Genomic DNA, 27,292 nt, shown 5'->3' on the forward strand with positions numbered 1-27,292 from the left:
CTGAATTAGAATTGGCTGGGGGCTGGGCAAAGTTATTTTTAACAAGCTCCACTGGTGATTTTGATGTACTGCCAGGTTTAGGAACCTCTGCTATAGATCATATATTGATGTTTATATATAATAAAAAGGATATCCTATTGTATTAAAGTGACATTCATTTTGTTTTTTATCCCTAAATAAAAAACCTTTCTGAATTCTATCTTTATCTGAAAGATAGCCTAGCTTTTAAAAATCGTGTACTCATAATTACAGTATTAACAGCATAGTACCTATATTTCCTACTGGGAAATATGGCTTTTTCATAAGTACTATTTTTTAAAACCTAACTCTATATTAAAAGGATAGAAAATGCCACTGCTATACATAAAGCAAATAATGGATTCCTTGTTTCCATAATAAACGTTCAAGAGAGTTTGTTCCCAATGGAAACTCATTGTTACTGACTAAAAATCCTCTTGGGGAGGAAAAAGGTACCTTCATATATAGTCTACATTGAGCATGCAAATTGTTGAGAAACAGACACAAAAGGATTTGCATTTAATCAAATCTAAAGCAAGTCATTTCAGAAGCATCACTACTGTGTACAGAATCCTTTCCCATCAGGATCAGGCTGACCTTTCCAGGAGGATCAAGCAAAATACACCATTCACCAGAAGTCCTACATTGCCATTAAGAAGGAAATTCACCAGAACCATCCAGAATGGAAAGTGGTGAGTCAATATCAACTATTTAAAACTTTTTTAAAACTTTAATAATCCTAATGTTTATTTTTAACATCACAAATGCATAACATAAAGCAAAGGACAAGAATAAATATCCCTAACTCCAGCTAGAACATATAGAGTAAAAGTATAAAAACACAGACCAGAGACCAACAGCTTTGAACTCTTGGTAACATTTTCATAATTCTGTTGCATTTAATTACTAATTGTTGGATTTATTTTGCTGTTTCAAGTTCATGGAGGTACGTTTTCTGAAAGATCAATTCCATTGAACATTATTTTTATAAAATGAGAACTTGGATATTAAAGCATTCTTTTCCAGTGTAGCCAAATTTTATGTTAAAGGTAACAACTTCTAGTAAACCCTCAATTATAAAGAAAGTGCAGGAGAAGAATCCACATTTATATAGAAATTGAAATATCTTTTATTCATGCATCTTGCTTTTAAGATTAAGGATGAAGGACTTTCCACATACACACGGTAAGGAAGGGCTGTTATTTCATGAATTCAAACTATATATAGATCTTTCTCAGTGTGTTCACTGAGGATACAAATGTTAGTGTCAACATAGAGTAAACCCCTTTCAGGAACAAATTTTAGATTCAAAAGTTAGCATTTTTAATGTTAATAAGTGATGACAGAAGAAATATTCTTTAAACACTTTGTAAAGTAGCCTGAAAGAAAAGTAAATATTTTTTAAAACACCACAGCTCCTCAAAGATAAAAAGAGCCATAAGAGCATCTATCTTCTGCAGTATGGAACTAGTTATTGACAGAAGTGCTAACTTTTTGGATCCAGCTCTGAGGCTTAAAAAGTGAAAGAGGGGGCTGGCTATTGGGAGGGGCTTGTGGATGACTATGGTATGGGCAAACCAAACTGCGAGAAAATCCTCACGTGTTAACTAGTTTAGCCCCACTTCTTTAAAAGTTTCAGTCTTTATTTCCAGCATAAAATTTCCTAAGTAGTATATATTCATATATTGAACATTTCAAGATTAATTGCTGAACTCGTCTTTCCTTGTGTTCTCCTAGAGGCTTCGCATAATAAAACTAGTAATATCATCTCCCCAGATCAAAAGTGGAACCACAAATGCTGAGCATCTAGTGGGCATAGATCAAGCACTATACTCCTACGTGGGGATCTGCCTCCTCTTGGGGAGAGGGTTCTCAGCCTCAGCAAGACAGGCTGAGCTGGGTTGGTGGGGTAAGGAGAGGGGTACCTACAGCCTCAAGGCTGGCACCTGAGCCAGGCGGTGGGCCAAAGCACTGTATTGCCACTGGCCTGTCCAGGACCTCATTCTTGGCACTTCCCTGGTGGGCAGAGAAATGGAACAAACGTGGATGCTGTTCACCAATAATCCAGGATGTTTATTCTGCTCTTTCTTAAGTGAGAGTGTGCCTGTATTTCATACCATGAGGGACCGTAATTCAGAGAGACATCAGCTATTATCTTAATTTTACCATTGTCTAATGACGTAACTCAAAATATGAAATGTTTTCTAAAGTTATGGGATTTTTTTTTGTTTTACTCTTTTTTTGTTGTTTTGAACTGTCTCTTTATTCCCTTACCTTATGTAACAAGAACCTGCTCAGAGACTCTAAAGAATTTAAAAGCAAGAAAATGTACTACAGAGACTGTCATGAAAAGTAGTAAAATAAGGTACTTCAAATGTCATAAATATATCTGATATTCCATAACTAAAAACAGTTGAGGAATCGCCTACATTTTAAATAGCCAATTTCAGAATGTATGAGTTTGATTTGATGGAGAAAAGATGTAATTTTCAGAAATAACATTAAGGCAACAGCATCATTAAATCTACTGTGGGCCAAATTCTTCTTCAAAGTGAACAGGAATGTGGAGAGGGCATGACTGAGACAGTTTGCTGTGTGTACACAGGCATGATATGACAGCATGAATTTTTTTTCCCAAATTCGAAAGGATAAATGGACTCTTATTAATAAATTTGCTTGTGCTTTCTCTCTGGAAACACATGTCTTTGTTTTCTCAACAAGTGATCTGAATGCAAGTTTGTATCTAGGGTATTTGAATAAAAACTCTTAAGCATCTCCTCGTTTATGCAGGTGTGGATTCTTTAAGTAGACAGTGCACAAGGGGAAATACATTTGGAAGTAGGAATACTAGCAACATTTTTAAACTCTAAATATCACTCCTCTTTAAAAAAGGAGGATAGGGTCGGTTAAGGAACTTTCAGAATTCCCAAAAATAGGAAGAATAATCCAGGTAATAGTTTAAAGAATTTTTACTAGGTTCCATCTCTTAGTTAAAATGTATTTTAATCCACCTTATATGCTGTGTAAAATACATTTGCTTTTTTGTATCTACTTCAGAGCCTGGTTTATCTCCATTGTCCCTGTTTTCTTACCACCCATGCTGAAGCCCCAGAGAAAGGGTTTCTTCCCCACCTCTTATGAAACTGCTCTCTCCCACATTCTAAAGATCTCCGGTTTTCCAAACCCTATGGTATTTCTATGTCTTCATTTTCCTCAAATTTTCTAAGGCACTTTCTTTACCCCACAAGTATTTACTGAGCACCTACCAAGTGCCGGATACTTGACACCACCCCTTTCTCCCTGCCTAATGTCTACAAGGCCTTTCCCCCTCCACCATTATTCCTCTTTCTCTACACTCCCTCTTTCCTTCATTTCCCTGTTGCTACCACTCTGCTGTGTCACATACCTACATCTCTGCCCCCTCCTCCCCACTTCTGCCCTGACCTTCCCTGGCCCATTTCTTTCCCTCGGCATCAGAACTATAGCCTTTTCCCAAGGTTTCTACTCCTTTCTGCTACAAAATCTTCCTTGGAGAACTTTATTTCCATAGCTCTAGTTATCATAGTTTTATAGATGTTTCTTAGATGTACAGTTCTAACCCTGGTCAAAGTTCTCGTCTATCTATAGGATGATTTCACTTGATTAAGCCACCACAACCTCAAAGTCAGCATATTCAAAACTGAACTCTTCTTTCCACATGAAAACCAACCCTCTTCCTTGCCTCCTTGATTTCTCTTCTTAATCACGGTAGTCTTTTTTATTGTGTGTGTGTGTTTGTGTTCTTTTGAAAGAGACATTTAAAATTCCTTAAATCTGCCCTTCCCTTGTCATTTCCAATGTTTCTGGTTAGCTTCCCACTGTTTTATCATTTTCCATCCTCTCTACTTCCTCAACCTCAACCCATCCTAAGATGTGCCCTCAGATTAATCTTCCAAAAAAAATTCCAAATCTTCTTAAATAAGAAAAGTCATAATATAGCCCTGGTCAAAAATATTAGTGGTTTCCATCACCTACAACATAAAGTATAAATTTTTACAGCCTGGTTTTCAAGATCTTCAGCATTTCCATTATTCTCAACCAAAAAAATGGATACTTTCAGCAAATATTTACTGAAGGCCTACTAAGTGCCAGGCACTGCTCTAGACATTGGCACTTAAGATGTTTCAGTGAGTAAAAACAAGCAAAGATTCCTACCCTCATGGAACTTACATTCTAGCAAGGAAGAAACAGGCAATAAACAATAAACTTAATAAATAAGGAAATTATATAGGACATTATAACATGACAAGTACTACATAGAAAGAAAAAGTAGAATAGGGTAAAGAGGAATAGAGATGTTTTATGGGAAGGTGTAACTTTAAATATGTTCTCATTGAGAAAATTATTTTTGAGCCAAATTTTGAAGGAGACAAGGGCATTTAGTCATGTGGATAACTGGAGGAAGAATATTCCAGATAGAGTGGACAGCCAATGCAAAGTCCTAAGGCAGAAGTGGTGTGGTTGATGCATTTCAGAGACTGGCTGGAGTACAATAGAATGTTATGAGATGAGATCAGAGGTGTCGTGGAACAAGGTTATGTAAGACCATTGTAAGGACTTTGGCTTTTACCCTGAGTTAAATGGGGAGCCATTGTATGGGATTGAGAAGAGGAGTGAGGCAATTGGACTTTCTTTTCGAAAGAATCACCTTGACTGCTGTGTTGAGATACACTGGGGATGGGGGAAGAGTGGAAGCAAAGAGATCAGTTGGAAGGCTACGGCAGTATCTACATGAGAGATGACAGTCGATTTTACCTGGATATCAGCAGTGGAGCTGGAGAAAAGTCAGCAGATTCTGGCTCTATTTTACAGGTGGCACCATCAGCAACTCCTAGAGGATGGGTTGTGAAATATGAGAGAAAAGAGAGGAACTAAGAATGACTTTATAGCTTTGGGGCTGGGCAACCAGAAGGATGGAGTTGCCATCGACGAATAGGAAGGTTTCGGAAAAGCAAATATAGAGGGAAGGACAGAGTTCAGATTTGGACATGTGGAGTTTGAAATGTCTACTAGACATCGAAGTGAAGATGGACATCCAAGTCTAAAGTCCAGGGCAGGTCTGGTCTAGGGATATCCATCTGAACTTCATCTATATATTGATGACATTTAAATCCATTAACTCCAATTACCCTCATTCCTTTCCCTTCCTACACATGCCTTGCTCTTTCTGACCTCTGCTTTTGCTCATGCCATGCCTAATGTCTACAAGGCCTTTCTCCCTCCTTCTAACCTATCCACATCTGTCTGAATCCAGACTAAATCCCATCCCTTTCCACAAAATTTTCATCAACAAACCAAAGTATACTCTTCCCCCTCCCTTAATCCTTCACATGTGAATGTCTTATTTCTCTCACTAAAAGATGTTTTTAAGGTCACCTGTTATATGTTCTGTAACTTATTTTGCATCCCCTGTGGCATATAGCCCCACATTTTGCACTAGAGGCAGTGCCAACTGGTACATAAGACTGATTGTTTTATGGCAAAACTTCAGAAGTTTTGATCTGCTTATTTGCCATCTCATGAACTTTATCCATTAGTCACCATGTGGTTATTTGTGAAACTTATTTAGAATAGGTATATTTCCTCTAGGCTTTTTGGCACACACATAAAGCATAAATGAATAATTCAGATTGAAACCACCAATTAAAAAGCGCTTTGGAAAAAGTGAAACCAAGACTGTCTGCAAACACACAAAGGATCAACCTTTGGGACTGGGCAACTGGACCTCTTCAACGTCCACCCCAATCTCCTTCTCAGACCTAAGTCCACACCCACCATCAATCAGCCAGCTAGGAAGGCCTAGGTTAGAGTTGGCCCTCACTTCCACAGGAAACTTATAAAGTCCCTACTCTTATGTATATCTTTGGTTCTCAAACTTCAGAGAACATCAGAATCACCTAAAGGACTTGTTAAAACACAATTGCTGGGCCCACCCCTAAAGTTTCTGATTCAATACGTCTGGAGCAGGACCTGAAAATCTGCATTTTTAACACATTCCTGGCTGATGCTAGTGTTCTTGGCCCAAGATTCACCCTCTGAGGATCACTGGTGTCTATTCTCACTTGGACTTTTCTGTCTGGTTTTGACTCCTGCCTTGTTCTGAGCTTTAGTGCCTGAGTCTCTCTCCTACTCCAGGCTGCTGGAAAGGGCACTAGAGATGTCTTAGTCACTGACCATACCACCGGGCCACCACCCCTCCCCTGCCCTTCTTTATTCCGGGCTCAAAGGTTGAGAGCCAACTTGTGTCCTTGCCCCCAATTTCTCTCTCCCTCTTCAAGATCTCCTTTCATCATTTTCTCCCTCTTCCCTAAATCTTCAGTCCCTCCCTCTTCCTGTTCAAATATCCTCAAATATCTCCTATCCACGAATTCATTAAATATATATAAAAACATAAGCAAACCTCTCCTTGTCCCTATAATTGTCTCCAATGATCATCCAATCTCTTGCTTCCCTTCCTCATTCAAACTTCAAGAAGAAATAGTCTCCTTCCCTGTCTCCACCTCTGCCCTTGACATTATCACCTGGCTTCTAGATAATGCTTCCAAAATTGCTCTTGCTAAGACAACACCAACCACTGAATTGAAAGCAATGGATGCTTTGTTGTCCTTATCTTCCTGAACAATTCTGCTGTATCTCACTCTTTTTCCTTCTTTCTTGAAACCCCTTCCCTTGAATTCTGTGATGCCTCATTCCCCTGTTTTTCTCTGGTTCTTCTCCAACCATTTCTTCTTCATTAGGGTTTTCTCCTTCTCCTCAGACAACCCTTCAAATGTGGATGTTCCCCAGGCTTCTGTCTTTAACCATCTAGTCCAGAGCTTCCCAACCAGTGTGTCAGGAATCAACATTGTAGGAGTTCCCAGGATATTGATCTCAGCTGTTGAGAATAGCCTGGTCTATTTATCCCAATATGCCAGATGCATAAGTTTTCCATGAGTGCCATTGTTATGACTCTACCTTTCAAACATTCCAAGAGCGTTCATTCTTTTTCCTGGTTTCCTTACGATAAACATTATGATGGCTCTGAAACTTATATACCCAGGCCAATCCCATGGTGGAAGCCTGAGAATCAGCCTTGAATCTACCCTCTCCTTTCCCTCCTACGTCTAAATAATTTCCAAATCTGTCCTCTCCTTGCCTTCCTATCAACCACAACTCAGACCCCACTATCTCTTGCCTGAATTATCCTAGAATCCTCCTGACTGTTCTCCCTATGGCTTTGTGATTCTTAAATCTAAATCCACCCTCATACAGCTGCTAGAAAAGTCTGTCTAAAATGTAAATCTAACCACACTGCTACCATGCTTGGAAACCTCCAATGGGTCACTGCACACAGGATGAAGTCCAAACTCCTTCGCCTACAAAAAACTTCATGACTGCACCCTGATCATTTCCTTTCCCCAGGCTGTTTCTCCCTCCTTCTGTTCTTACCTTCAGGACTTTATCCATGCTGCTCTCTATACCTGGAATGTTCTTACCCATTTACCATCATACACACTGCTTACCTCTGCTATCACATTGCCTTCCCTAACTCCTTCCCCACCCTCAAGAGAAATTGACACGTTCTGTGTTTTTCTGAGTATTCTATTCAGGCATACTTTTTGTTGTACTTTGCACATTTGCATTATAATTATTTTTAAATATTTCTCTCCTTCCACTAGATGCCATGTTCTTTTGTATTCCCAGCTCTGAAACAATGCCTGACACATAAAAAATTCTCAATAAATTATCGATGAATAAATGTAGCCTCAGGCTTTTCCCAAAAACTAAGGCATCACACACAATTCTAAGAGCAACACTTAGATTCCTTTGGAACAAATATTAAGACCATTTAGCTTTAAATTTGAGGCTGATTTGAAAGAGATACTTAAGCCTCTTTAATTAAAAGATATATAGACAAAATCCTGTCAAAATAAGACCCAAAGGATCAGTCAATAATTTTGTTGTGCTGAAATCAGGTTGCATGTGGCTTTATTTGAATTGAATAATAAATTGTCTTGGAACCTAGTTTTTTTTTCCTCTCCTTCATTTTGTACAGGAATTTTGTATTTAACTTGGTACTTTTCACAACATTTTCATATGCATATCTTATATAACTCTGCAGTCAGTTTCAGAGAAATTATTATACCCATTTTACAGATGAAGAAAACAGGGTTGAGAAATTGTGATTTTTCCCAAGTCAGTGGCTAATACTTAAAAGATGGAATAGTGTTCCTTTCACTTAGCTTGGATCAGTTTCTGTCAAGGACCAGGAGATAGGACCAAATGACCTGTGTTGAAGCCACTTCAAATTCAAGTCTATCATTCTAATGAGAAAATAGCATCACAATATTAGCCCTGGACAAGTTAACCTACTTATAGTATCCACATTTGATTGTTACTATTCCATTTGCTTAAGTCCCAGGAGACTACAGCAAACGAGTATATCAAGGCGTGAGAGTGAAGCACACAGTCAAAGATCTGCTGGCAGAAAAACGATCTAAGCAGACAAGTAACTCAAGATTTAATGTAAGTCTCAGTTGAATACATTCTGAAGTCTTTGGGGGTTTAAGTACTATTAAGGTTAATGATCTCCCCTCTCCCTTTATCTTCTCACCAATCTCTCACCTCTTGAGTCTGATATTCTCCACAGAAAAGCCCCCCTTTAACTGGCACACACTATTTAATTAATCTATAAGCATGTATTCCAAGAGCTCTGTGAACTTATTGGCTGGCGACTTCAGCTAGTGGATATGAAATGATGATGAGTCCTGACTTTTTCATTTCTGCCAGTCATGAACTACCAAAGGCTCAGTTGGTGGGAATAATGCTGACTTTCATCCACATGTTATTCTAAATCTGATAGAGACAATTTCTAAACATCTTCTCTGTAACATGCAAAATCAGATTTAAAAATCTTAGTAGGAGTTGTCTTAAGTCTAAAATCTCTATCTGACATCCTTGTCTTTATAAATAGCTCTGCTCTATACCTAAAATGTTTAAGTAGTTACACCCAAATCTCCAATAATGATTCCTGAATGGAAATAGCAGTTGGCTATCAAGTTGTGTATATAATTACTCACCTGCATTGCTGGGGGCAAGACACGAGAGCAGATGACCAGGAAAAAAGGAGGTGACTACATACAGCACTGAGCACAGGGGCTGGTACACAGTGGGAACTGCTTCATCCAGTGTGTTCTGCCCAGAACGTCAGCACCATATTCAACACTGCTCCAAAGTCAAACTTCTGGGACTTGTTTCAAATGAACCAACTCCAGATTCAATTTCCTCCCATCCAAGAGCATCCTTTATTTGCACATTTTTTTGGCTTCCTTTCTTTCACACCACCCCCTCTCTTCTAGTTCAACAAATGGAGTTTAGTTGATAAAGAGAAATCTGAATAATTGGCTCCTTGTCTGCTCCTAGTGCCGTGTTTCACCTCATCCTTCTTCAGAATCATCTGGAATATGAGTTAAAAACATACATAAAAATCTAGTCTCTTGAGAGAAAGAGAGAGAGGAAAAAAGAAAGAGACAGAGAATTCAGTCTACTCTAAGTGAACCATAGCAGCATGGATGTAACGTGGATTGCTTGGCCACTACTATAGGTAGAATTGTGAAACTTGCAAAAGTTCCAGGCATACTGTCAGTTGGGAAGACAAGAGACGCAATGAGGATAACTCCACAGTCAAGGAACAGAGTCTATCTGCCCCATGTGAGGCTATAATTCCCTCCTCGGCAACATCATCCATACACACATACAGTGATAGGGTACTGTGCCAGATGGAATTATATAACAAGACAAAGAGGCACCTATCCAAATGGTGGATGGAAATATTTTTTTTATTTAAAAATTACCTAACATGATTTCTTACTTAAGCTCTGTGACTATTGAAGAGTGTCTTTTCTCTATTTTTTGATGCTTTTACTTTTTAAAAGATATAACACTATAAACATAATTAACAATAAGTCATATTATTTGATTTAATTTTAAAATGCAAATTCCTGGTCCCTGTTCCATGTCTACTAACATAGAGTTATTGGTCTGGGGCCAGGGAATGGTCATTCTTAACAAGCTCCTTGGGTGATTTCTTTGCACATCATAATATGAGAACTTTACCACACAGCAAAGAGCAACTGTCAAAACCCCACACATAACCAAGATTCTTATCTCTACCCAGATTAGAAATTGCTGAGCTATTGCTACTGGCCCAGTGACACTGCAAATGTTATACAAAAGTGGGTACAGGAAACATGTGATACATGGTCTGTGCCATTAAACAACACATAACCTAGTGGAAAGGAAAACACTTATACATTTAAAAAATACGAGACCATATAACCAAGCACTACACTGAATGCTGAAGATAAAAGACCAGGCAGCATAGCCATGTGTTATGAAGATTGGAATACTATTTACATAAGCACAGTTTAAAGTGCACTTCCTGTGTGTTATCTCATTCGATAGACATACTACTCCTATGAGATTGATGTTGACATCGTTCTCCAACTTACAGATGAAAAAGTTGAGAACAAAAGAAGGGAAGGGATTGTTTACAAGTTGCAGTTAGCAAGTGGCAGGTCTTCTGACTGCCAATTCCATATCGCTTCTAAAGGGAAAAATCAATGTGGACTGGAGTAGAATCATTTCTGATTCATGCTGTCTTCATCTGTTTGGGCTGTCATCACAAAATACCACAGACAGGGTGGTTTATAAACAGCATACATTTATTTCTCACAGTTCTGGGGGCTTGATATCCAAGTTCAGGTTGCCAACATGGTCAGGTTCTTGTGAAGGCCCTTTTCTGGGTTGCAGAATTCTCACTGTATCCTCACATGATGGGAGGGCATACGGAGCTCTCTAGAGCCCTTTTCTAAAGGCACCAATCCCATTCATGAGTGTTCCACCTTCATGACCCAATTGCCTCCCAAAGGCCCCACCTCCTAATACAATCACATGGGGCCTTAGGATTTCAACGTCATTTTGGGGAGGACACAAACATTCAGACCACAGCACATGCAAACAAAGGAAATGAAGGCATAAGAAAATATCATCATATAGAAAGGACTGGAAAGGTGCGAACCGGCCCTAACTATGGTTGTTCTTCTCAGGCATCAGGTACACAGGCAGTATGAACTCATCCCTAACTTCCTGTTCTCACATATTATTCAGTGTCTCACTGCTAGTATCTTACTCTCACCCTCATTTCAAAGACCTTTTAAATTTGGGTAATTAAATGCATATAGTCCCATTACATGGCTATTTGGACTTTGGGTATCTCTATGAATTGATTTTACTGTCTACTTCTTTCATCTCAACTACTATTCTAGAAAATCCCAGGAAAGACATCATATTAATTAATCACTGACTCTCAAGGACTTTTTCTGTCCCTGTGGCAAACACATCTCAATGAACAGGAATCAGGGAGAATCACATTACTGGCAGCACTTACAGGGCTCTAATGGCATGAGGGATACTGACACTCCCTACCCTTTTTCATCCCAGTTCACTAGGTGACAATGAGTCTGATATCTTGGGTAAGTTTAGATTGGAAAGCCATCCTTAGATGTGTTCAAAATTTGCTACTGATAACATGGGTAATAACCAGTCAAAGGATAACTTGAGGAGATTGAAGGCCCTACCACACTGTTTTACCATAGATATTGCCCTAAACCAAAAACTGGACCCCCAAAGATGCTACATCAAATCCTTGAAACATGTGAATGTCGACTTAAATGGCAAAATATGTGATTAAGTTAAGGATCTTAGATGGATCTTCCACTTACCCTGGAAGAGGTGATCCTTAAATGCAATCCCATGTACTCTTTTTTTTTTTAATGTGGAAGAATTGTGGGTTTTTTGTTTTTATGGGGTTTTTTTTAACATCCTTATTGGAGTATAATTGCTCTACCATGGTGTGTTAGTTTCTGCTTTATAACAAAGTGAATCAGCTATACATATACATATATCCCCATATCTCCTCCCTCTCGCGTCTCCCTCCCACCCTCCCTATCCCACCCCTCTAGATGGTCACGAAGCATCAAGCTGATCTCCCTGTGCTATGCGGCTGATTCTCACTAGCAATCTATTATATATTTGGTAGTGTATATATGTGTTAGCATACAGTATTTGTTTTTCTCTTTCTGACTCACTTCACTCTGTATGACAGACTCTAGATCCATCTACCTCACTACAAATAACTCAATTTTGTTTCTTTTTATGGCTGAGTAATATTCCATTGTATATATGTGCCACATTTATAAGAGGGAGTTTTGAGAGACACGCAAAACAGGAAGAGGCCACGTGACCAGGGAGGCAGATATCACCTATCAAGGAAGGCAGGCAGGCAGGCAGCCACCAAAGCTGGAAGAGGCAGAGTGGACTCTCCCCTCGAGGCCCCTGGGGAGAGAAAGAATAACTTTTGGTCTTTTTAAGCCACCCAGGTTGTGGTAGTTTTTTCCAGCAGCTGTGTATTTTCATACTAACTGTGTATTTCATAATACACAGTTATTATGAAAACTACATCTCCCAGATAAGTACTCTCTAGGAAGTGTCTATCTGATGTCCAGATGGCTGCTCTGTTCTTTATGACAGCACTTGAATAAGTTTACATGGGTTATGTTGACTCATCTTTACCACAATTTCTCTCATGAACATCTGTTTTCGATACCATGAAGTGTTTTTCACATTTTTGCAGTAGGAACCGAAGGGGAAAAAAATCCCTTGCATCAAAAGAAACTTTCACCAAATACTGGACTTAAAACCACTGTGTGCATTTTACCATAATCCTGTGGTTTCACAACTATTATCGTGGATATCTTTTAAAATAATCGTTTCCTCTTTCTTTTTCAAATTTTTCTGGGTTATTCTTTACTATACTATCGACCAGATCATTAAAAATACGAGCCACTCACCAACATCTGGTACCAAAAGATATGTATTTAGACTTTTGATGTAAGTTTATGTTACATTGTTTTCAGTTACATTATTTCAATGACATTCCATAAAAACCTATCATTGAAAATTTTAAATAATATCACAAAATTCAGTGAGCTCTCAGTTATCTATAGTAAAATTAAAAATAAGAATAGGCAGTAAGCCTAATAGCCACAATTTTTCATATTGTTTTGAAATTCAATGAACAATTTGCAGGCTATTGAACTTTCTAATCAAATTTTTCCCAAGCTATCATAAACATTCATTTAAAATCATTGAATATAAAACAACTGCATGAGGGAAAAAATTCTAAACTTGCTAAGTAGGAAATAGAGCTCAGTAACCCAAATTTGGAGTTAAAATTGAGTAGTGGAATGGGGGAGTTCATTGCAATATGGGGGGAATTAAGAATGGGCTTAGCAATCAGGGTCTGATATTTAATCGATTTTACTGGTTTATGGACACCCTCATAGCTATTCTGCTCTGCTCATTCATCAAAATGCTATAGTGAGGAACAATAAGGAAATAGATATGAAAGTGATTTTAAGTTAATATCCTACATAAATATGAGGAAAAACAAGTGACGATTTCTGGTTGTTCTTGGAAGATCTGAACTGATGGAAATGTTGAGGAGCAATATCCCAAGTGGGAAATATATTTGGATCATATGAGCCTTGAATTATACATAATATACATACACAGACCAAAATCTAACTATTTCCACTTGGCATGATTATTTTTATACTAACCTTAAAGCCATACTGTCAGCTAGGTGTCTTGGTTAATCTTTCCTTATTATTTTTGGAAGTAAAACATTGTAAGCACAGAAAGAAGCATGACAATAGTACATACTGATGGAAAAAACTGGAAGAACAGAAGGTGAATGGAAGCCATAGAGTGCGTTTATGGCATCCATTATATGAAAGTGTTTGATCTTCCTTGAGAGGTCGGTGAACTCTGACTGTAGAACAGATGCGCATTGTCCAGCTCCATCTGTAACAACTGTCTGTCTTTCCATCAGGACTGCTAGTTAGAGATTTGTTTTGTTCTATATCCAGCTGCTGTTTTGTGGCACCAATCACATGCGCATCTCAGTTACCACTGAGTGTAAACATGATGTCCTTATCTGTGATTTGCATTTGGAGTTCTCGTTAAGTATTAAAAAATGAAAATAGGCAATTGGAAACTGTATATTACAGCATCTCAAAGTTTCTTTGATTTCCCTGAAACTTTTTTTTTTTTTTTTTTTTTTTTTTGTGGTACGTGGCCCTCTCACTGTTGTGGCCTCTCCCATTGCGGAGCACAGGCTCCGGATGCACAGGCTCAGCGGCCATGGCTCACGGGCCCAGCCGCTCCGCGGTATGTGGGATCTTCCCGGACCGGGGCACGAACCCGTGTCCCCTGCATCAGCAGGCGGATTCTCAACCACTGCGCCACCAGGGAAGCCCTCCCTGAAACTTTGGTAAACACATCGGAGACTTCTCTTCTGCACCAAAAGGGAAATTGCTGCCTCCTCAGTCTGTATGAACCCCTCCTTCTGGTTATTAGTGGTCTCTGGCAATTCCTTTCTCCTCTCTGGGCCTCAGGGTCCTTGTCAATAAAAGTAGATTTTGATTCCTCTCTTTTCAGTATTCAATTTTAATACTCAAACCTTTAAAAGTTTATCCCATCCCCTTATCTTCTTTATTATTCATATTTCAAATGTTCACATCTCACTGTTTATGATTTGAAGTAGATCTGAATCTCTGAGAACTAGCTCATATTCAAGCTGCAGCTTCCTTGAGCTGAAGTTTCAGATCACTCTGTCATCTGGGAAGCTTCAGCACTTGGGCTCACAGAATTTTCTCATCTAAGGCACAGGCAGCATAGCATGATTAAGAGTATGGGCTCTGGATCAAGATGACCTGAATGCACTACCCAGCTCTGCCATTTGTCAACTGTATGATAATTGTAAAGGTACTTTAATCTTGGTGTCAGAGGAAGATAATAATACGTGCCTTGCAAGGTTAGATTTAATATGTCAAGAGCTTTGCACATGGTATGTGTTCAATCAAAGCTAGTGCTATTAAATACTGCAGTGAAGGAACATTAGAATTCAAGTGATGTAAGAAATTCACTGAGCTGAAGAAATGTACAGTCCAGCTGTGGGAGAAAGAACTATACATGAAATAAGTGATTAAAAATTGAAAGATGGCTTTGGTTTCCAAGTGCCAAACGCATAATAGTGACCATCAGTGAATAAGATGGAGGTTGAAAAGGGGGAGAGCAAGGCGTGGACAGGGTAGATGGAAGAAGACTTCTTGGAGGAGGGTGAGCCTTGAGCTAAGTTTGGAAGGAAGACGATAACTCAGATGAGCAATGAGGAGGCGTAGAGTCCAAACAGAACACGAGGAGGGGGTGACGGTCCAGAGGGAGAGGAGAGACTCTGTCTGTGATGTGCAGTAGGTAGACCCACTTGCTCTATAAGGTGGAGAAGTGAAGAGAAAGTCAGGAGGCCTAGCCTGGTACATGACCTTTCAAAAGTTAGTTCTAGTCTTGCCTGCTGAGGTCTCCCAGACACTCCCCTCCATGCCCAGAGCCTCCGGCATATTTATCTGCTAAAATACTTATTACATTGCACGATAATTGCTTGTTTTATTAAATCTCTCCCCCAACTGGCTAATGTCTTGCTATTCCCGTTTTTTTTCCTTTTGGAGCCTCCAGCCCGGAGAAACAGCAGTGGGGTAGAACTGTTAAGTGTTTGTGTTTTGGAGTCTGACAGACTGAGGACCTGACTCTATTGTGTGAAGGTGATCAAAGTTTTCTGGACTTCTGTTTCATTCTATGTAAATGGAGAAAGTGATCCCCACCACAGACATGTCATGAAAGTTAAATTAGATAAGGTATAAAAAGCCCCTGGTACGGCTGGTACATGGCACATTGTAAGTGCTCAGCAAATGGCAGTTTTTATGGTTTTGCTAGTACCTGGAGTGTGGTAGCATTTGATAAATGTTACTTATGGTGCAAGTGTGCTGCACAAAGGCAGACACCCACAGTTAGTGGTGAGCTCCGAACAGCAGCCTTGGAAATTAGATACTTTGTCTTCATTACTACAAATTCTAATAGAGTATAAATAAATCAACCCGGAGAAAGGCCACTGGGTAACTTTTGTAGGTTCGAAAAATTGATTCACTATGAGCCAATGAAACAACAAAATAGTGGAAGTGACAGTTAGCAACCTTGTTTTTATTCTGACTCAGCAAAATACCACCCTCCTCCATTCTGCGGGTTGAGATGGCTAGAGTTGAAGCTCCAACTTGGTGCATTTCATTAAGATAGATTCAACTGCTCCCATCCTGCAGTTCTAAATCTCCAAATATGTAACCAGTCTCGGATAACAAACCAAGTATTATAGTTACCCATTGTGGATGACTGTTTTATGAAAACACCAACTTCAAACAGCAGGAAGAAGGAAATAAAAGTCTTAACATTTTGATCAGGATTTGCTCTCAATTTACTGACCTAACAAGTTACTTTTTTAAGCCTACATTTCCTCAATTACAAAGGATCATATAATCGTATGAATGGTATGGGTGGGAGGGGACCAGTACTCACTGTGTTTTTGATGTGTCCCCCTTATCCCCACTGGGTACAGCTGCTTATCTTTCTGCTTTGCTAGATTTTCTCGACCCAAAAACATGTTCTACCCCACCCACGACCTGAGGGATCTACCCAAAGCTAAGCTGTATCCCTTATTTATTCTGAAAAAGATAAATCATCTTTCCTCTAGTTTGACAAGAGTTTGCAAGGGAAATAGGCAACGGAAAAATCACATAAAGCACAAGAACAATTATGTGGAGTGCAAATATTCTACACTAATATCTGGTCAAAGATTGGCATGGGTAGGACAGTTGCAGTGACTTCTGGGCCCAAATTCCCTTCCATCACCGCAATTTTCTCTGGGGTAAATAAGAATTCTTAATGATAATAGCTATCATTTACTGCTAGGCTCTGAAATAGAAACTTTACACATATTTTCATTTATCCATTTTAAAGTAAATTTCACTTATCAACAACGAGCACAATAGCCTTAATAGGGTGACATTCATATCCATTTTTCAGATGACAAAACTAAGAATCATGTAAAAATCAATGGAGCTTAGATTTGGACCCAGGTCTTTATTTTACCCAAAGTAGTATTGTCTTCTTAAGTTTACATTTATGGCCCAAGGAAGGGCTATCTTAGGAATATCCACTTTGCTTCGGGTTCTCTGCTCAGTGCTGAGCTCACCCTTCACACTCCATACCTTCTGTTGGCCCCATCATGCTCTTGCCCCCTCTCAACCCTATGTCCTCATCCCTGTCTGTCTCTGTAGCAGTTCCGTAGACTGCTCAGATGATGCCACACCCAGCCCAGACCAGAGCCAGGACCTTCCTCTCCTTGATACCCGGACATCTGAGAAGAAACTGGACATAGAAGTTCTCAATTTCCTTCTAGAATCTATCTCTAGCTCTGTCCCAGAACCTGCTTCCAGAGTGTAGTTTCTCTCTGCCATTCCACATCACTCTGGGACCCCTGTTCTCCTGAGCTTTGCATGGCACCTAGCCCTTCCTGTAAAAGAGGAAACGATTTCCAGAGCCAGAGTCCAAGCACACCACACTGACCTCGCAGAAACCTCTCTGCTGCTCTGTTTGAGCTCTCTAGGGTCTGCCTCGGCCAACCCATTATACTCTGACCTCTTCTTCTTGCCTGAATCTTAGAGCCCTGCTCTGCCTGTTGCTGAGGTGTGATTTCTTTTCTGAAAGTTGCCGAGTTGACCTGAGAGGCTGGGATTACATGGCTTGCTCCTGGGATAGAATATAATACGTCACTTCTCCCACTTGAGGAGGAGGAGACCATCTCAGCTCCCTTCTGAAGGCTGGAAAAGATCCCCGAGCCCAGGGAAAGGCAGAGCTGACCAGCTCAATTGACTCTCTGCCGATCCACCTCTTAGGTGCTCTCTCAACTTACGTGGTGTCCAGCACTCTCTCACAGTTGCACACACTAAAGAATCATATGCATACTCTGAATAAATATAATAACCACTAAGGAAAGCGGAGGGCAGTTTCATTCCGCTCTTACCTTCTTATAAACAAACGGAAAAAGATGGAGAGAGAAGGACCACCAATAGTCTCATTTCCTGGGCAGTTTTTAGAATTCCATGCTAAAGACAGATGGAAGCCTTTACTAATATCAAAATCTCATTTTAATCAAGATGGAACCCCCAAAGCCTCCTAAAACTTGGGACAGTTTATATACTGTGCTACTTCTCTTTGTTATTCTAATGGTGGTGCTACATAACAATGAAAAGCCTCAAAGAAAGAAAGAGGCAGAATGTAAATAAGCCCACGCACTGATTATCCATGCTTTAAATTTAGGCAGTGGGCCATATATAAATTCAAAGAAGAAATCACAGCCGTTGCAGCCCTCACTGTACTCGCCAAGTGTAAAAGCAGAGCACGCGTATGTTCTGTTGACTCCATCGTCAGAGGCATCCGCAAGCTTTGAAGGCACAGGAGTGCAAATTATGTGTACTACTGCTATTACAAGAAACCCTCATGCTCTTCTATTCTTTCTAAAACTTTACCATCAAAGTTATTTTTCATCTCTTCCACGTTCAGAAAAGAACCTTTCCTACAATGTGTTCTGGATTTGCTAAGAATTGCGTGCTGGCCTGGGCACAGCAAATGGTCATCAGATGGCCCAATGTGCATCTTTCTGCTTTGCTAATGTTCTAGTTTTTGTATATATTTTTTTTATATTTTAGAAGTACGTATGCTCTTTGTGTTTATCAAATTCTTAGGAAAACTCTAATTTTTCCTTAATGAGTACATCTCGCTTGCCTACTTTTTTCTGAATTGCCAGCAGGAGGATCCATTCATTTGTAATGTTTGCACAGTTATTGATAAATGGAATCAGTGTCTACCCTGGGAGTGTCCCCCCAAACCTTTCACTCACGCAGTGTTTTGCATATTGCTTGTTCACGTTGCCAACTAACCCCCTGCCTGAGCCCTGAAAGAATTAAAAAAGAAAAAAAAAAGCATTTTCTGAGCAGGCAATGCCTTGTAAACTCCAAATGCCAATGTTTTAATACATAAGTACATATAATATCCCTGGCATTCATTTGAATGAATGTTTTATCTAAAGCTTTCAAAATGACCCATTGTCTGACTTTAATTAGCCCACAGTGCCACCTGTTTGGAGAGCTGAACCTCATTTCCAGAGCTGTCCGTGTTCCCCACCCAACCACCTGCTCCTTCACAATTGCAGAAATTTAAAAATAATAATAATAATAATAAAGGCAAACCTTCTGCAAGCACCTTATTTTTTCAGCTGTCTTATTGATTCCGTAGGGTTATTTTTTAATATCTTGAAATCTAAAACATTTCCTGATGGTGAATCTTTTCACACAGCTTGCAAAAATAATCAGATTTTGCAGTGAAACAGCCATGGCGGGTCCATCTGGCAGAACTGAAGTTCTGCAGATTCTGCTCTGGCCAAAGTGTACAGGACCATTTATTAATGTGCATCCCAGTAGCTCCTGTTGTTCTAACTTAGCTACATAAATACAAATAGCATTCCAAAGACGCACCAAGACCCAGGGGTTAAAAAAAAAAAAAAAAGTGTTTCATTTTGTAACTCAAGCAACAGAAATCACTTTCCCACAAAAGGCAGCCTGGACATAATTTTGTGCCAAGCAGGAGAGTTTTAACAGTAAAATTTCAAGAAACTGTCAGAAATCTGGAATTCTGTAAACAGTGTTACTTTCCAAAGGGCATAAAATAGTTCATATACCAGAAATGCAAGACACTTGGAATCACAGGTTTCTTTTTTTAATTTGAGATTTACAATAAAGATATAAGGCTTAAATTCTATTTTTTAAATTCTATTTTTAAATTTTTATTAACTGGTTGTTTTACAAAAGTAACACATGGTAAAATTTCAAACATAATAAAACAATAAAAAATAGAAGTCTACTGACCTTCCCTGCCTACCAATCCCCTCGTTCTACTTCCCAAGGTCACCATACTGAGTTTTATGTGCATTCTTCCAGAATTTCTCTATGACATTTTATTAGAAAGAAATTAAGCTGTTGCACCAAGTTAATGAACATAAAATCTTAGATATTTACATGTACTATTACAAAAATGCATAAAATAATGTTCTCATGGTGAATTCCTGTCCTCCAAGAGAGAATTTAAACAGACCTTTCTTAGTCTTCATTTTACTTCTATACATTTGAAGGCACTAAGCAAAGCACTTCATCCTTTCATGTCTCCATCTATGTCAATTACATAGCCCCTACTGTCACCTGAAGTGATGATATTGCAAACAAGGTGCACAAATACAGCTCTTTCTTTGTGAGATAAATCACTTATAATCTAGGCTTTATAGATGCAAGGCAAATGTTTTTAAGGATATATGCTTCAATATTCCTTCCTCACAAATTCTTATAGGCTTTAGGATTGGACCTACACAATGCCCTATTAAATTACTTACGGATGTAGAGTTTTTTCCTCTGTAAACAGGGAAGTATGAGGGAGATATTCCAGGCCCCTCTTTACACTTGGGTATCAGTGGGGAGGATGGGGATAAAGAAGAAAAGAGAGAGAGAGCCCTGGGAATTGGTACAACTGGGACAGGTGGCCAGCAGCCCTTAGGACCCGCAGGAAGAGTTTCAACTCTCGCCAGGCTCTAACACAAAGCCAAAGAGAGGTGGATGTAAATGATCCCTGCTGGCCTCTCGAAACCCCGCCCTACTGAGAGCCCCTCAGACCTGTATCACTGGATCTGTTCAGCTTCAATAGCCCATACACTCACCCCACCAACCATTTCTGACCTATCATTTTCAGACCCAGATTAAATTTCCTAGAATGCCACTTTCAGCACATCTACACTGCTAAGAACCATCTAAAGGACCACTGCCTGCTACTGGACAAAGGCCAAGCTCCTCAGCCTGGCTCAAAAAAGCTTTCTATAACCTGGTTCCTGCTCCCTCCTCTAGCTTCTCCCCAGTTTCCCTGTCTGCACACTTCCTGCACACATTTCCTTGTCTCTGACATGCTGTCCACACTTTTGAGCCTTTGCTTTGCTCCCCAAAGACAAAGCCCCTTATCCTATCTGCTTACTGATTTCTTTTCATCCTTCAAAAGGGGATTCATATATCACCTACAGTACGATACATTCAGTCATCCCTCAAGATAGCAACTCGCCTCCACCCCTACCCTCATGCTAACCCCAACCCCCTCCCCCTACCTGCACTAAATCATGGTTAGAGTAGATCTAGTAGAATCCAGCCTATGCCACTCACTAGCTTTGTGACCTTGACAAGTCCTTATACTGTCTATTAGTTTCCAGTCTGTAATCTAGAGATAATAACTTACTACAATCTATTTCATTGGTTAATGACAAGGCTTTAATGAAATAATGCATGTGAATCTCTAGAATACTGCAGAGTATATAAAGCACACAAATGTTAGTTGTCACTAAAAATGATGAAACACATATGTAAAGTGCCTGATACAGAGTCTGGCATGAAGTAGGTATTCATAAAATGCTAGTCGTCTCAACCCTTTTTTTTATTACTGCACCAATTACATATATATTTCTGCAACTCTCTTCTTTTGGAAACTGTGAGCTCCCTTAGAATCCATGCCTTATTCCTCTTTGCATTTCTGGAAATTACCACAATCCTGATACATAGTAGGCACACAATACATATTTTTAAGGTTTTTTGATCTGAACCATTTTTAATTTGAATTGAATTTGTTACAATATTGCTTCTGTTTTATGTTTTGGTTTTTTGGCCCCGAGGCATGTGGGAATCTCAGCTCCCCGACCAGGGATCGAACCTGCACCCCCTGCATTGGAAGGCAAAGTCTTAACCACTGGACGGCCAGGGAAGTCCCCACAACATATTTTTATTTAATCAATTAAGTGAAACTTCTGCTCTGGGCAAACCAACTTGCTTGTTATTCCTTGAAGAAGAGCCATGTTTTTCCATGTCTGTGCTTGGTTCACAAAATTCCTTGCACCTGAGAGCTTCCTTTCTCCTCTGCATCCTCTCATCTTTCAGTGCCAAATTAAAATCCTTAGCACATTGATTTGCCCCTTTTCTCACTTCCAGAGTATATAGAGCATGGACCATGCACCTGGAAACTAGGTACATACTGTTTTGTACCATGAGCTACTTTCTGGGTATGTCTCTATCAGTTACTTATTGCTGCATAAGAGCCCACTGAACCTTAGTCATTTATAATAATGATTTATTATTTCTCACAATACTGTGGGTTGGCTGTGTACTTCTGTGCACTCATGCAGTTGCATTCAGCTGAAGGTCCAGCCTTGTCGGAAAGTCCAGGATGGCTCCTTCCAAGTCTGGCAGTTGGTGCTAGCTGTCAGCAGAGTGCCTGGATTCGCTTCCACACACTCACTCATCCTCCAGGAAGCTAGACTAACTTTTTTTTTTTTTTAATACATTGGGGTTTTTTTTTTAATTTTTTTAAAATTTATTTTTTGGCTTTGTTGGGTCTTCGTTGCTGCGCTCAGGCTTTCTCTGGTTGCGGCGTGCGGGGGTTACTCCTCCTTGCAGTGTGCGGGCTTATTGTGGTGGCTTCCCTTGTTGTGGAGCACAGGCTCTAGGCACACAGGCACGGTAGTTGCGGCACGTGGAACCTAGAGCACGTGGACTTCGGTAGTTGTGGCTTGCGGGCTCTAGAGCGCAGGCTCAGTAGTTGTGGCACATGGGCTTAGTTGCTCCACGGCATGTGGGATCTTCCCTGACCAGGGATCGAACCTGAGTCCCCTGCATTGGCAGGCAGATTCTTAACCACTGCGCCACAAGGGAAGTCCTAGAATGACTTTTTAAGAGGAAATTGTAAGGCAGAATTTCAAGCAAGCAAAGGTGAAAGCAGCAAATCCTCTTGAAGTCTAGACTCTGAAACTCACACAGCATCACTTCTGCCACATTCTATCAATCAAAGCAAGTCACAAAACCATCCCAGATTCAAGGGGTAGAGAGATAGACTAACTTATCGATGGGAAGAGTTGCAAAGTAATTCTGGCCATATTTAATCCACCACAAATGGCTTGTGTCCCTAAGTAGATACTTATCTAAGCCCTTGTTGCATTTTTTCTAGCACCTGAAACATTCAACATTGTGCCTAGCTTATCAGAGGTGCCCAGTAAGTATCTCTGGTTTGATGGAAGGGCTAGTGCACAGAACCTACTGGTTAAAGGAGAATAAATTTGAGAGTCAGAGAGTTTAGGTTTAAATCCTCATTCTGTAATTTACTAAATAGATAATTTGGGACACATTACTTAATTTCTCTGATGATTGGTTTCCTCTTTTGTAAACTTGAGATGATAATATCTACTTTATAATAAGATAACATCCTATAAAGCATCTGGCACATGGTAGATGCTTAAAACTGTAGTTCCTATTCATTATGGAGTGTTTTTCTTATTTATGATTAAATTGCTATGTATCAGTAACTCAGATAACTGGTCCATAAATCAAAACCTCTTTCAAACTTTGCAAAACTAGTAAGATTTATTAGAACAGGTATGGTATAGTTTAGTCACTGTATAAGATTTCACACCAATCACAATGCCCCAGTTCTACTACATACTTGTCACATTAACTAAGGCATCTAATTCTCTATGCCCATTTTCTTCTGTTGGAAGAAGGTATTCAATCCTAACACAGGTGTCCATTTAAAAGCTAACAGCATTATATCTGGCATTAACTTTACATTCATTTCAAAGTAGGAGGAAAATCATATGACTTATGGTGGGTCTCAAAACAGATATTAAAAGATGGTTTTAAAATGTTCAGTATTTCAGGCTTCCCTGGTGGCGCAGTGGTTGAGAATCCGCCTGCCGATGCAGGAGACACGGGTTCGTGCCCTGGTCCGGGAAGATCCCACATGCCGCGGAGCAACTAAGCCCGTGAGCCATGGCCGCTAGGCCTGTGCGTCCGGAGCCTGTGCTCTGCAACGGGAGAGGCCACAACAGTGAGAGGCCCGCATACCGCAAAAAAATTTTTTTTTAATTTAAAAAAAAAAAAAAGTTCAGTATTTCATCAGTTCCACCTCTCTCCCAACCATAGATATGATGACAATGAAAAATTAAATATACTGTGAATTCCTTGAAGAAGGATCACAGCTATTCACAAATGGCTATGATTTTTATTTAAGCATTAATAGCAATATATTTAAGTTTAAAGAGACACTTTCAAACTATGTAATCAGAATTTTTAAAATATACAGCAGTGTGAAAAAGCTTATGCTACTTGGAGCTCTCTTCCTTAGTACCTTTCAAAATAGTCCTTCAACTAGGTTGGCATCTAAAAATATTATAGGGTCATAAAAATGACAATAAATGTACTGAACCCCTAATCTTATCACTTTACTACCGTGGTGACCTGTTGGTTCAAATTAACTCATTTTCATGGAGGGGCTTTTGGGGCAGCTGTGAGGCTGCTGTGTTAGCTACAGGAAGTTGCAGACTGGCAAATTTCATTCAAATGTAAACCTCTAAATTTGGCTACCTGGCATTGCAGGATCCTGTTGTTTGCAGTATGCAAAATATAAATTATATACCATCTCACTTGGTCAAAATTTATGGGCTTTTCGATATTAATTTCAATATTACTTCTGGAGAATTAGTATGGTGAGATGCAACTGCGTGAATATAATATATTTTTTTAAAAATAAATTTATTTATTTATTTTTGGCTGCGTTGGGTCTTCGTTGCTGTGCATGGGCTTCCTCTATTTGTGGCGAGCCGAGGCTACTCTTTGCTGCGGTGCACAAGCTTCTCATTGCGGTGGCTTCTCTTTGTTGTGGAGCACGGGCTCCAGGCGCGCGGGCGTCAGTAGTTGTGGTGCATGAGCTCAGTCGCTCCGCAGAATGTGGGATCCTCCCAGACCAGGGCTCAAACCCTTGTCCCCTGCATTGGCAGGCGGACTCCCAACCACTGCACCGCCAGGGAAGTCCCAAATATAATATCTTGAACAAGGTGAAAAGGAATGTGTTTTCCCTTCTCATGAGCAATGCTAACTAGTGAGCATGCCCTAGGCTCATGTTTTAAGCTGTTCTTTCTCAACCTATAAATCTGGGATGCCAGCTCTAAAATCTATCCAGTGAAATCCTTCCCAGTCCCAACATAAGCCCTTTAGATCTCGTCTATGTTCTGTGAGACAAACTGAAGTTGTGTGTTATTATTGTTTTTATTTTTTTTTGGGGGGGGGGGTGGTACGCGGGCCTCTCACTGCTGTGGCCTCTCCCGTTGTGGAGCACAGGCTCCGGACGCACAGGCTCAGCGGCCATGGCTCATGGGCCCAGCCGCTCCGCGGCATGTGGGATCGTCCCGGACCGGGGCACGAACCCGTGTTCCCTGCATCCGCAGGCGGATTCTCAACCACTGCGCCACCAGGGAAGCCCGATCATTGCTTTTTATATTACTTATCCATCTAAATATTTCCTAGGCCACCATAGAGAGCACAGCACTAATTACAGCTATAAATAATTAAATGGAAATGTTTTATATCATGGTGGTGAGTCATAAGAGTTTGTTAAAGCGGTCAAAATTCATCAAATTGTACGCTTAAAATTTGTGAATTTTATTATATGTAAATTATACCTTAATAAAGCTGACTTCCCCCCCAAAAATAGAATGTCCACTGAAGGACTAAAGAGTGTGCATGTGTGTATATATATATATATATATATATATATATATATATATATATACACACACACATACGCATATATATATGCAGCGTAGGTTTGTTTTTTTGTTTGTTTGTTTGTTTTTGTCTGTGTTGGGTCTTTGCTGCTGTGCGTGAGCTTTCTCTAGTTGCAGTGAGCGGGTGCTGCTCTTCATTGCGGTGCGCTGGCTTCTCATCGCAGTGGCTTCTCTTGTTGCAGAGCACAGGCTCTAGGTGCGCGGGCTTCAGTAGTTGTGCCTCGCGGGCTCTAGAGCACAGGCTCAGTAGTTGTGGCGCATGGGCTTAGTTGCTCCGCGGCATGTGGGATCTTCCTGGACCAGGGACCGAACCCATATCCCCTGAATTGGCAGGCGGATTCTTAACCACTGTGCCACCAGGGAAGTGCCACCAGGGAAGCCCCCCCCCCCCCGGGTAGTATTTACACACAGGGAAATACAAATCCCACTAGTTCTTTGTGAGCTTTTATATAATTATATGATATCTCTGCATGTCCCTAAGTCTCCTTTATATTAAATTTTTTAACTATGATGTTTTCCGACTTTTATTTTCAAGTTATGAAAGCTCTTGGAAGGCAGTATGCTGTGGTAGTTAAGAAACAGGCTCTGAAATCAGAAAGGTCCTTGTTTGATCCCACCTACCACCACTAACAACAACCCTACCTGCAGGGGAACCCGAGTTATTCTCTCTGTTTCGATTTCCTCATCAAGATGAAAATAGCATTACTTATCTTCTGGGGTGGTTGCGATAATTAAATGAGTTAGTAGATATAACACATTTGGTCATGTGCCTAATGGTGTGCTTGTGAAATTACTACAAGTGCGTGCTTATGAATTTTATTTATAATCTAAATCTCTGCCAGAAAATGTTGGCAGTCATAGAAAAATAAAAAGTTAAATATAAAAGCTGCTGTGGTTAAAACAGGACAGTATCTACTTCTAGTTTTAATACTTAAGGATTTGACTCTGTTTCAGATAGTCAACAGTCTGGAGGTGGTGAGATTGTACCCAAAACAAAATAGAATCCTGCATAAAACAAACTTTGCTAATTTGTTGGGCTGGCTGGAAGTAAGGAAAATCACCAAAGCTAGGGGGGTTGGGGCAGGGGGTGTTGGGTTGAAGGTTAGCATGGAAGGTGGGGAAAATGTTTGAGCAGAAGTAAGGACACAGAATGATGAGAAGTTGATCACACCAAAAAGGCAGATTCCCCTAAGGAAGGGTGTTCAAATTAGCCTGATACATGAAGACTGGTTCTTGAACTATTTTCGCCAAATTGGGGAGCTGAACCTGGGACAGGGAACCAGGAAGGGAGCTGCCTCCCAAGAAATATAAACATAACTCTTCTGGAGAAGCACAACCTCAAGTTAGGAACCCAGATTATCACAGGTTAAGGTCAACCAGATATGAGTTTCAATCAAAGATCACCAAATGCACAAGGAAACAAGTCACTAAGAATGACAGTCAGCATAAATAATAAAGTTAAATTCTCAGGACTTTCAGATATTAGAACTACCAAATACAAAATAAATAATAACATAATACATAATGAACACACAACAAAAGACCAAGCAAATT

At 39.9% G+C, this 27,292-nt stretch overlaps 1 protein-coding gene across 1 annotated transcript in view; it reads left to right on the forward strand.

The window, feature by feature from the left end:
* Positions 1 to 700: 700 nt before the first annotated feature.
* Positions 701 to 27,292, forward strand: part of POU2AF2 (POU class 2 homeobox associating factor 2) — a 35,973-nt gene continuing 9,381 nt past the window's right edge. Inside the window, exons 1-2 of the mRNA XM_059069494.1 lie at positions 701 to 710; positions 8,453 to 8,562. Of these exons, the coding sequence (XP_058925477.1) occupies positions 701 to 710; positions 8,453 to 8,562 (120 nt within the window). The remainder of the gene's footprint in view (positions 711 to 8,452; positions 8,563 to 27,292) is intronic.

Source organism: Kogia breviceps, chromosome 7 (genome assembly GCF_026419965.1).
Source record: "Kogia breviceps isolate mKogBre1 chromosome 7, mKogBre1 haplotype 1, whole genome shotgun sequence".
NCBI classification, from domain to species: Eukaryota; Metazoa; Chordata; class Mammalia; order Artiodactyla; family Physeteridae; genus Kogia; species Kogia breviceps.